The sequence below is a fragment of the Trichechus manatus genome, unplaced genomic scaffold, assembly GCF_000243295.1.
Source record: "Trichechus manatus latirostris isolate Lorelei unplaced genomic scaffold, TriManLat1.0 scaffold00021, whole genome shotgun sequence".
In the NCBI taxonomy this organism is placed as follows: Eukaryota; Metazoa; Chordata; class Mammalia; order Sirenia; family Trichechidae; genus Trichechus; species Trichechus manatus.
The window spans coordinates 20,546,265-20,558,812 of NW_004443957.1; the positions used below are offsets into that span (position 1 = coordinate 20,546,265).

General features: G+C 45.3%; 1 protein-coding gene across 1 annotated transcript in view; it reads right to left on the reverse strand.

Moving 5' to 3' along the window:
* Positions 1–12,548, reverse strand: part of NMNAT2 (nicotinamide nucleotide adenylyltransferase 2) — a 162,943-nt gene that overhangs the window by 1,502 nt on the left and 148,893 nt on the right. Inside the window, exons 9-10 of the mRNA XM_004372901.1 lie at positions 1,150–1,251; positions 944–1,011 (exon numbers count right to left, since the gene is read on the reverse strand). Coding sequence (XP_004372958.1) covers positions 944–1,011; positions 1,150–1,251 — 170 coding nt within the window. The remainder of the gene's footprint in view (positions 1–943; positions 1,012–1,149; positions 1,252–12,548) is intronic.

Here is a 12,548-nt window from a genome sequence, read left to right on the forward strand (position 1 = left end):
CATACTTTGATTTCTGGGCCACCACTGCTGGTAGTTTCTGACTTCTCCTTAGCCTTCTTCTGAATGCTGATGTTCCCCATAGCCTTCTCTTCTTGTTGACTCTCTTGTGAGCTCATCCACACCTGTAACTTTAACTTATATTTATATGCCATGGCTTTCTGTTTTATACTTTCAGATCTCTATAGTCCATATATCTCACCATTCTATTGGGTGTTTCTACTTGGAATTTGTGGTGGAGACTGTTAACTGACCCTAGTAACCATTCTCTCCTTCCATTTAGTTGTAGAACCTCCTGAGTTTCAGCTGGGCACATGGCTCCTTAGCTATAAAGTCTATTTCCCAGCCTCCGTTGAAGCTAGGTGTGGCCATGCAACAAAGGCTGAGCCAGTGGGATGGAAAGGGAAGTGATATGTGCAATTTTGGTTTATCTTCTTACAGACAAATCTTCTTGCCATGGGCTTTACCTTGCCCTTTCCCTCTGGCTGAGAACAACAGCCATTGCAACAGCTGCAGACCCAGAAAGGGAAGCTTCATGGTGAAAAGCTGGAGATGTCAATCCCTCTTGACTATTCAGTAAAGAAAAAACAAAACAAACCTGTTGCCATCGAGTCGAGAGGGAAATAAACCCCTTTTTTTAGAACTCTGGATATGGGAGTATTTTTGTTATGGAAGCTTAGCCTGTACCCTTACTAAACACCTCAAACTAAAGAATCCAAAACTTAAAAATCCTCTTTCCCCCTCAAACCATCTCAGAATAGATAATGGGCTATCCTCTTTTAAAAATAAATGATTGGGGATAAATAAATGAGATCCAAACAGGAAGCTGAACACTGGAGCAGCAGGTATTGTCCTGAATCCAAAGGCTAGCCTTGACTTAGGAGAGTTGTATGGAAACTTGTAGGCCTGTTTGGCCAAGGTCTCACTGGCCATTAGTTAAACGTACCTGCTTTTGGTTGAACTGACAACAGACATGGGATGGTTGATGTCATCCTTCACCACCATGATGTTGTTCTGGGGATAGAGCAGAGAAGAGTGGTTGCCAGCCCCTCACACTAACCTCCCTTTGCTCCCTTGCTTCTCCAGCCTCCCAGGCCTCTTAGAGAAGGGCCACATCACAGAGCTATCCCAGCAGGGAGATGGAGGACTCACTTTATATTTGCGGAGTATTGAGGAATGGTTCATGATTCGGTCTGTGTCGGCTGCATCCCGGGGCACCACCACGATTCCAAAGTCCCCAACAATCACTTCCATCTAAAGAAACAGAGAGAGAAGGGAGGGGGGAGGAGAGATTGAAAGAGAGAGAGAGCCCTTTAGTGAGACCATGACCCCAAAACCCTGTCAATTGACTACTTAGCAGGGTGGAGCTATCTTCCATGTAGAACCTCAAGCTTTAGCTCCAAACTTGGCTTCTCCAGCCAGCCCCATCAGTCAGCTCCTTCGTGTAACAACTCTGGCTCCAGTGTTACTTGAACGAGTGGAAACTTTGCCTGGCACACAAGAAGACACTTAATAAAATACCTCTAGACTGAATGAGGAGGTAGTGGTGGTTCAGTGGCAGAATTCTCACCTTCCATGCCAGAGACTCAGGTTCAATTTCCAGCCAATGCACTTCAAGTGCAGTCACCACCTGTCTGTCATGGAGGCTTGTGTGTTGTTATCATGCTGAACAGATGACTAGGAAGAAAGGCCCGGAGAACTACTTCCCAAAAATCAGCCAATGAAGACCCTATGGCTCACCATGGTCCTATCCTATTGTGCATGGGATCAACACGATTCGGAATCGACTCCATGGCAGCTAACAACGAAGACTGAGTGAATAAAAATGCCCTCACATGTCTGGGCAAGTTTCCTCCAATTCCTGAGGCTCCTGTTGAGTTCATAATGCTGTGGAATAACGTGAATGACATATAGTCCTTACTTGGTAGACACCCTCCTGGGTGAAACAGATCCTGTTGCCCAGCAAGCACAGCTCAACCCTCAGCCCTCTCATAAGAGGGACCGAAATGCCCCTCTACGTCACTGTGTAGAAACTGCTGTGGGACTCAAGGGCAACAAAGAGCGTGGACATGTTTGGAATGCATTGCTGTGTGCACAGCAGTGAATGATACGGTTGTTACTATTGGGGTCACTTCTGAGGTCAGCCTCTGATAGAAGCTGGCGCCATACTGAGAACTGAAGCTTTTTTTTTTTTTTTCTGATTATAGAAGCAATACAAGCTTGGAAAGTCCAGGGGGAAGAAACAGAAATCAATCACAACCACACAATCTAAATGTTAACATTTTAGTGTATTTCTGTCCAGTGGTTTCCCCTATGCAAATAGGTGTATATGCCCACAATTGGATTAAACTGCCAAATTAGTAGTTTTTCCTGCTTATTCTTTCACTTAGCATTATATTGTGAGCATTTCCTCATACCATTCAAAATTATTTTAAAATATAGTTTTTAACAATCTGTACAATTTATTGTTTTACTGTACAGTGATATATCATGATACAGTAACCCAATTCTGTATTATGGATCTTATACAGTTACTTCTGATTTTTTGCAATTATAAATAAAACTTTGACAATGATCTTTATAGATAAATCTTTTATCACATCTCTGATTACTTCCTTAGGATAGTGTCATGGTTTGAATTACGTCCCCAAAAAATGTGTGTATCAATTTGGCTAGGCCATGATTCCTGGTACAGTGTGATTTTCCTATATGTTGTAAACCTGCCTCTATGATGTTAATGAGGGAGGATGGGTGGCAGTTGTGTTAGTAAGGCAGGATCTGATCTACAAGACTGGATTGTGTCCTGAGGCAATGTCTTGAGATATAAAAGACAGAACTGAGCAATGAGACAGGGGGACCTCATACCATCAAGAAAGCAGTGCCTGGAGCAGAGCGCATCCTTTGGGCCGGGGTCCCTGTGCAGAGAAGCTCCTAATCCAGGAGAACACCGAAGAGAAGAAGGCCAACAGAGAGAAAAAGCCTTCCCCCGGAGCTGACACCCTGAATTTGGACTTTTAGCCTACTTTGACTGTGAGGAAATAAATTTCTCTTCGTTAAAAACATCCACTTGTGGTATTTCTGTTATGGCAGCACTAGATGACTAAGACAGATAGGTAGTAAAATAACTGGATCAAAGACTATGAACTGAGCATATTTCAAGCTCTTAAGACATATTACCAAGTTGCTCTCTGGAAAGCTTGTGCCAATTTTTATTTTTCAAAGGGCCTGAAAGTTACGGCATTTAATATGACTTGGATCTTGCCTGGGCTTATTACTATTTAGGTCTTGCCAACTATGAATCCCAGGTGGGGCGAGGAGAAGAGGAGGCAGGTTATTCTAAGCAGTGCAGCTCATTGAGGAAAACATGTCTTTGGGGCAAGGAACCCAGATTGTTCCCCATAATTCTCCAAATAAGTAAGACAGAAACAGACATTATGGACCACTGTGGCCTCTGCTTCTCTACTAGAGGATTTCTGTACCAGCAGAATTCCACTTCTAAGTCTGCTTCTTTGGTGGTGGTGGTGGTGGTGTGTGTGCATACCCTCAAGCATTTCCATCCACCTTTACCCTCCTTTTCCCATTTGCGTACAACTAGAGCTAGAGTTGCAACTGGGACTCTGATGATGCTGAAATAAAAACTTGGCTGCAAGGAAGGGAGGAAAGTTGTGCAGAGGAGTTAAACGCTGGATGTAGAATCCTAGCCCTCACTGGATCATGCAATTTGGAAAGACACAAAGCATTCTGCAACCTGCTGAATCTATCTATCAGTGGTGTTCAGACTGGGAAAGCTGGCACCAAGTCTTGTGTCCTATGAGTAAGGAATGTCCAGGGAGGTGGGACAGGGAGTTGGTAGATCTAGCTCCTCCTGCGATCACTTTTATAATATTGCATTGGGGTTCATCATTCAGAAGGTAATCTAAAGCACTGGTTCTCAAACTTGGCTACACATTAGAATCACCCGAGGAGCCTTTAAAACTCTCAAAGCCTGGCTTACACTCAAGACCAATTAAATCAGAATCTCTGGGAACGGGATTGAGGTATCACTGTTTTTTTTTTAAACTCCCCAGGTGATTCCAATATACAGACAAGCTTGAGAACCAGTGGTGTTTAAGTTCTGAATTAAAACTCCAGGGAAATTGGTAGGGCAGAGAAAGAGAGAGAAGGAAAAGGCGAAAGGAAGGCAAGACAGAATACATCCAAGCTGGTATATGTGGAGATTCCCAAACTGCATGACCGTGTAGATATTTCAAGATTATCTGATACAGATAGCATGATGTAGGATCTGCCTTCAGTTTGATTCTGAGAACTTGCTGGATGTTTCATATGATGTGTGAAACAATAGGGCTATTTAAAGTGTGCATCCTTGTTTAAAGCATGGAAATAACGACTCAGAATGGCAGCCACCTCATGGGAGAACTGTCCTGCGGGTGATATTAGTGCAATTGCTGCTTTCCACTTAGGACCTAATGATCTGAGCACCCAATCAATAAGAGTGCCAGGCTGCTCAGTGGGTGGCAAGCAGATGGGGATCTTACTGCCTGAGATGTTTTCCTTTTCCAGAAACAGGTGACAGTCTTGCCCCCTGGCAATCCCAGATGGGGCGCGGGAGACAGGGCCACAAGACGAGACACAGCTTTAGCTCATCCAAGCAGCATCTCTGCAGGAATCAGGCCAGAGACTTCAGACTCCCCCTACTCCTGTGGTCAGACACTAGGGCATGGGTGTGATTTTTCATGTTGAAGGGTGTGTGTGTGTGTGTGTGTGTCTGTGTCTGTGTGTGTATGTGTCTGTGTAGAGAGGGAGGGGAAGCGTGCCCATCTCTTTTTTTTTTTCCCATACTAAAATTTACACTACATTGTTATGTGACCCTAATTGCTCTCCCCATACTGTGACAGCACACTCCGCCTTTCCACACCTGATTCCCCATGGCCATTCAACCAGCTCCTAACCCTTTCTGCCTTCCCATCTCACCTCCGGACAGAAGCTGCCCGTTTAGTCTCTTGTATCTACTTGAGCTAAGAGGCACACTCCTCACGAGTATAACTTTATGTCCCACAGCCCAGTCTAATCCCTGTCTGAAGAGTTGGCCTCGGAAATTGTTTCAGTTCTGGGCTAATAGAGAATCCAGGGGCCATGCTTTTCGGGATTCCTCCAGCCTCAGTCAGACCATTAAGTCTGGTCTTCTTACTAGAATTTGAGTTCTGCACCTCACCTTTTTCCTGCTCCATCCAGGACTCTCTGTTGTGTTCCCTGTCAGGGAGGTCATTGGTGGTAGCCGGCCACCATCTAGTTCTTCTGGTCTCAGGCTGATGAAGTCTCTGGTTTATGTGGCCCTTCCTGTCTCTTGGGCTAATACTTTCCTTGTGTCTTTGGTGTTCTTCATTCTCCTTTACTCCAGGTGGTTGGGACCAACTGATGCATCTTAGATGGCGGCTTGCAAGCTTTTAAGACCCCAGACGCCACTCACCAAAGTAGGATGCAGAACATTTTCTTAATAAGGTTAGTTATGCCAATTGACCAGATGTCCCCTGAAAGCATGTTCCCCAGACCCCTACCCCTGCTACTCTGTCCCTCAAAGTGTTTGACTGTATTCAGGAAACTTCTTACCTCTGGTTTAGTCCAGTTATGCTAACTTCCCCTGTAGTGTGTGCTGTTCTTCCCTTCACCTAAGATAATTCTTATCTTGCCCATCTCTTCCCATGGCTTACCTGCCCTTCCCACTCCCACCTTCATTCCCTGCCTCCAGGACACCATCCTCTCCCTGGTTGTCCTCATACCTCTCTGACTGCTCTTTTTTGGTTTCCTTCTGCTGGTTCCTTCTCATCTCCCTGAACTCAAAATGTTGGAGTGGCCCAGTCCTCAGCCCTTGGATCTCTTTTCTTCTCTATCTACATTGACACCTTTAATGATTTTATCCAACTTCAAAGCTTTAAGGACATACTGAAGGCTCCCAAATTAATATCTCCAGCATGGACATCTCTTCTGAACTTCAGACTCTTATGTCCAGCTGCCTTCTCAACATCCCTACTTGGACAGGGCATCTCAAACTTAACATTCCCAAAACTGAGTCCTTGAGCCCTGTAACAAAAACAGATAAATAAAGCAAAACAACAAAAATGGTTTCTCCTGCAGTCGTTTCTACTTCAGTCAGTGGAAACTCTCTTCTTGCAATCACTCGGGCCAAAAGCCTTGGCATTTTCCTTGATTCCTCTCTTCCTCTCATATCCCACGTCAGATAATCTTATTGACTCTATCTTCGAAGCAAATCCAAGGATCTACTCATTTCTCACCATTTCCATCACTTCTATGTTGATCCAAGCCTCCTGTGGTCGACTGAATTATGGCTCCAAAGATATCCAGGTCCTAACCCCTGGAACCTGGAGACCCTGGTGGCGTAGTGGTAAAGAGCTACGGCTACTAACCAAGAGGTCGGCAGTTCGAATCTACCAGGTGCTCCTTAGAAACCCTACGGGGCAGTTCTACTCTGTCCTATAGGGTCACTAAGAGTTGGAATCGACTTGACAGCAACGAGCTTGGTTTTTTGTTTTTTTATTCCTTGGAACCTGAGTGTTACTTTACATGGCAAAAGAGATTGTGTAGATGTGAGTAAATTAAGGATCGTGAGATTATCCTGGAATATCAGGGTGGGCCCTAAATGCAATCATAAGTGTCCTTGTAAGAGGGAGTCAGAGGGAGACTAGGCACAGAAGAGAAAGGCAATGTGAAGGCGGAGATGAGAGAGATTTGAAGATGCCACACTGCTGGCCTTGAAGAGGGAGGAAGGGGCCATGAGCCAAGAAATGCAGCTCTAGAAAGTAGAAAAGGCAAGGAAACAGATTTTCCCTTAGACCCTCCTGAGGGAGTGAGGTACCTTGGTTTTGGCCCGGTGAAACCCTTTGGGACTTCTGACTTTCAGAACTGGAAGAGAAAAAGTTTGCATTGTTTTAAGCCACCAAGTGTATAGTAACAAGCAACAAGAAGCAAATTCACCTCCATCGTCTCGTACTTGGATTGCTCTGGTCTCCCTGTTTTTCTCTTGTCCTTTTCAGTCTATTCCCAACAGCCAGACAAGTCATGCTAAAATATAAGACAAATTATGTCGCTCCTTGGCTCAAACATCTTCATTTAAATATTACCTTCTCAGTGACACCTTCCCTGGCCACCCTATTGAAACTTGCATCCCTGTCCACATGGACCCACACACTCCCTAAAGCCTCCTAGTCCTTACTCCCTTTTGTGTTTCATGGTCCTCCTTAGCACTATCTCCACCTACTGTTATTGTTGTTAGGTGCCGTTGAGTTGATTTTTAACTCACAGCAACCCATGCGATAGAGTAGAATTGCCCCATTGGGTTTCCTAGACTGTAATCTTTACGGGAGCATAACGCCAGGTCTTTCTCCAGAGAGGCTCGGGTGGGTTCAAACTGCCAACCTTTCAGTTAGCAGCCGAGTGCTTAATCATTGCACCACCAGGGCTCCTTCAACCCTGGTAACCACACATTTTATTAAAGTTGATCTCTATGCATTTGAGGACAGGAATTTTTCTGTGCTTAGTTCATCGCTGTGCCCCAATTGAAAAGGACCTAGCACGCCCCAGGTACTGAATAGATGCAGTCAGATGAGTGACTGCCTGCAGTCTTCTCTGGGCAGTTGTTATGCAGGAGTTAGCTGATAAACCCTCGCTGTCTCAGGATATCGAGGGAAGCTCATCCTATCATTGGCGGCTCTGGGAGACCCAAGGAAGTGACTTTATAGACTTTCAAGTCCCTATGACAAGCAGGGGTGACCTCACTTTTGCAGGTTCCCTGACATGATCTGACTGATCAAAAGAATCTCCTTGGGGAGCTTTAAAATAAAATACAGTCCCCCAGCCCTCACCCTAGGGACTTTGGTGAGGCAGGTCTGGGTTGGGCTGGAGCCTCTCGCTGAAAGAAGGGCTCTTTAACGCTTTTAACGTGCACCCGTGTTCGGGAAATTGTTGCTTTAAATCACATAGGCTGTTGGCTAAACTGCTGACACTCTGGCTTGGCCTGGGTTGAGCCAGCAAGCACCGCAGCGCCTCTGGGGATTCCAGCAGAATGAGGACCTCATAGCTGTGCCCTGGGGTGTGGGGGTGGGATAGGGAAGACATCTGATGGCAGGAAACAGAGGGCTGCTCAGGCCCTCCCTATCCACAGACCCTGCCAGGGGCGTTCCCAGGCCCCTGCGACTGAGCTCGTGCGCCAGCATTGTTGTTGTAGTCACCATCGCGTTGATTCTCACTCACGGTGACCCCCTGTGTGCAGAGTAGAGCTGCTCTATAGGGTTTTCAAGGTTGTGACCTTTCGGAAGTAGATTGCCAAGCCTATCTCCTGAGGCGCCTCTGGGGTGGGTTTGAACCAAAAACCTTTCAGCCAGTAGTCGAGTACTTAACCGTTGGCACTACCCAGGCCCTCCTGCATTAGGGCTCCAGAACCTCCAGTGTCTTCATGTAGAGTCCTCTGTGGGCTTGCCCTGGGGGGAGTGGGTGGACAATGCAGCAGAACTGTCCTGAATAGCAAGGTCCTTTCCTGGTAGTGGCCAATGGGACCTCACAATGCTGGTCCCAGTGGGCAGGGGCAGGGTACCCTCTTCTCCCGCTGCAGCACACTGTGGCCCTCTCAGTTTGGCTCTGAGCTGTGTTATGTCTCAGAGGTGGAGGTCTGTGACATTCATCCTGCTCAACTTCCTGTTCACAGGCAGGGCTTTGATCAAAACTTTTCGTCTTCTAGTCAAAGGCTCCCCAGGGGACGCAGGGGTGGGGATGGGAAGAGGAAGTTGAAGGAGGTGGATTCTGCTTCCCCAAATGTGGGGAATCTCAGCGAAGGATATGAGACATGTTGAGGCAGGAAGCAACTTGGCCTTGGGAGACAGAATACCCATGACCTAGGTGGCAAACCTCTTGGAAGGAATGTGGAGTTGTCATCATCCCCTCAGGAGGCTGAATTTTAAAACCTGCCCTGCTGGGTTTCAGCGATGCTGTGGGTGGGTGTCTGCTACCATAGCCAGCTCTTTCCTAGCACCAGGAACACCGGGGTGAGCAAGACAGATCTGGCTTCATCTCTTGGAAAGCTCACTATCTAGTGGGGAGACATTAAACAAATGATTATTTTCAGTTATATCTAGTGCTGTGAAGGAGAAGCAGAAATTGCTATTGGGTGGTTGATGTCTTCTGGCAGCTAAAGTCTTATGGGTAACTGGCAAAAGTTTGGGTCACATCTCATGGTGGAGGCTAAGTATCTTATGGATTGAACTCGTCTGGTCTAGTTAGAGGTACCTTTCCATTCGTTTATTCAACAAATTTTTACTGAGTGTATGTGGCAAACCAGCATTGTTCTGATGTTGGCAAATAAGTTAAGCAAGGAATTCAATAGGGCAGTCGGCCCCAGTCAGCATCATCTTCTTGCCCAAACTCACCAAAACTACGTACTTTTCTATTTTGGATTCTATATATAGTCTATATTTAGAATATATTAAAGCATATTCTATATTTTCTACTTTAAGTATACTAGTTGTTTACGGTAACATTTTGCTTTCGTGACTACATTTTTCTCCTTCATTTTTTTTTTGGATAGCATGTGGTTTCAGTACTGGAATGCATGCTTACTAATTGAGTGTGCTTAAATTTTTGGTTGGTAATATGGATTTTGAGAAATACGGTCTGGTAATACAAGCCACCAATAAGGCGAGTAGCACTCTGGCGCCACTGATCTGCGATAAGAGAATACACCAGTGAAAGCTATATAGATAATTTATTGCGGATGCCTTTCCATTAGGTTACATGGGGAACCTCTAATTTTCCAAATATGACACAGAAAAACCAAAACAAGCCCATCAGGGCTCCCTAACTATCACACAGGAAAGCCATAATTATGCTTGCAAGCCTTATCTCACAGAAATAGAGGAAAAAACAGCAGAAGTTTATAAAACTATCACAACCAGAAAGCATCACCTAACAGAATGCTCAGCTTCCACAACAATGAGTCTCCAACTCTGGTCTGCTGAGCTTCACGCATTTTTTCAAAAGGGACTCACCGTGACACTAAATGTATTGGAACTGGAATAACACTTCACCTCTGAGGTCCAAAGCCATAAAAAATGGCTGATACACCATTAACCCAATAGCAATGATTGGGAATCAGAAGCCTATTTAGAATTAATGTATTACATATCCTGTACTCGCAAAACTTACCTTCTAGTGGGGAGAGAGAGTTTATAAATAAATAAATACATAAATCAGAAAATAGCAGATAGAGCTAAGTGCTGCACTGAATACAAAACAAAACGGCTTTTAAGCTGAAACCTAAATGACAAGAAGAGACCTGACATAGGGATATCTGGAGTAAGAGTATTCCCAGCGAGGCCACAGTTAGTGCAAAGGTCCTGAGGTGGGAAAAATGTGTTCAAGTAAAGAAGCCTGGTAGGGCTCGAGTGCAGAAAGGCAGGAAAGTAAGCAAGGACCTGATCATGATAAGGATGAGGTTTCATTCTAATTGCAATAAAAAGCCATCAGAGTTGGAATCGATTTAATGGTATCCAGCAACAACAGAGTGTTTCAAGCAAAGGGCTTTATTTAATTAGCAGCAGGATGTGGTTTACGTTGCCTTACCCTGGCAAGCCTAACTGGTAAGATATTCTGTTGGCTCATTCTGAGGTCAGGCTTCAGAATCCTGACCTTCTCCTTCCGACAGTGCTCTCTTCTCCAGGTACAGTTCATCAGTGACTCAGGTCCCAAGTGTGTCTACCTCAAGTGAAGACAGTCCAGGATGAACATGGGGCAGTCAGTAAGGAGGGGAAGAGACATTTATTAAGGGATCCACTGTGTGCCAGGCACAGTACTAGGAGCTTTACTTATTATCATATTTCATCCTTACACCAGCTATCTTATGAGACATGTGTCTCAGTTCTCATTTCATAGATGAGGAAACCGAGACTCAGTGAGATTTAATAACTCACCCAAGCTGCACAGCTAGTAAGTGAATTTGAACCCACTCTGGTCTGACTTAAATGCTCTTTCCACCTCACACTGCTTCTAGATCTATTTTTAGGACTCATATTTGAGCGACTTGAAAATTTATTGGTTTGAAAATGTTTTGATTTGAAAATATATTCTTATTTTTTCCTCCAGGCTTACCACGGGCTAAGTGCTCATTTCATTACTCTATGTCTCCCCCTAGAGTATATAATTTTGTCTACTTCTGGGTGGGATGAAAAAGATTCAAGGAGAGAGCATAGCAGCATGTGAGGGGCTTCTGAAATATGCTCCACCCATTTCAACGATGAATCCTCAGCCCCTGTTCTGCCCGCTGCCTCTCTCTGAAGGGAAGGTGGGCGGAGGCCAGAGTGGTCAGAATCGGGAAGGTGGGAATGCATTTCCTGGACAGTTCTCTTAATATGAGTAAAAGCAGGGTGCTTAGAGGGGCTTCCCAAAGGAAGTCATCCCCACTCCCATTCCCAATGCTGAGGGGGTGTGGGAAGGCAGGGGATTCCAGACCCAAGTTAAAAGCCGGAAAATCAACCACAACAGCACCTTTCACACGAGAACCAGAGTCCCCCGTGGCAGTAGCTGAGCCTCCTTCGCTGAGCCTGTAAATTCGGCATCAGTCTTATCAGTGCAGGGGCCTAATCCCTGGGGTGGACTTGTCCATCAGCCTTCCGGGCTGGAGCTGGACTGTCTGATAAAAACCATCTGAGCCTGAATAACCAAATGTTTGTCTTTGTTACATTTGTGCTGGGGCCCTGGGATTTCTCCTGGAGGGCTACTGCCCCAGGCTCTTCCTCTGTTTATTTTCTTTGGTTGTTTCCCTATAGCTGGTAGAGGTAGGAGGCAGTTAGTCCATGGCTGGCTGGTTCAGAAAAATGTTGGATACAGCCAGTCACAGCCATGTTGTGATTTGAGAAGTGCAAAAAGAAAAAGGAAAAAAAAATTCCCTCAACGGCCCATTTCCGGTGCCTAATGTTCCACCTTTAGAGATTCATTCCTTTGGGTTAAATATTGACTCTTGCTCATTTAAAATGCAAATACCCTTTGAGCGCAGCTAATGTGTTTAATCGTTAAACTTAATGATTTTGCCTGTTTGCTCAAAAGCAGCTATCTTCCCAGATAAAGACCAAGATTCAACCAGGTGGAACCATCTCCCCAAAAGGTCTTATTCTCACCACTAGATCTTTTACCACCCCCTTCCTCCCTAGACCACCACCTGTCTGTCAGTTTGTCTCACCGTGGTGGCCTGTGTGTTGCTATGATGCTGGAAGCTATGCTCTCAGTATTTCAAATGCCAGCAGAGTCACCCATGATGGACAGGTTTCAGGAACTTCCAAACTGAAAAAGACTGGGAAGAAAGGCCTGGAGATCTACAAAAATTAGCCAATGAAAACCCTATGGATCACAAGAGAATCTCCAATAAATAATGTTGGAAGATGAACCCCCTAGGTTGGAAGGCACTCAAAATACACAGTGGCCACAACAATGGACTTGAGCATACCAAAGATTGTGAAGATGGCGCAGGACCAAGCAATGTTTCATTCTATCGT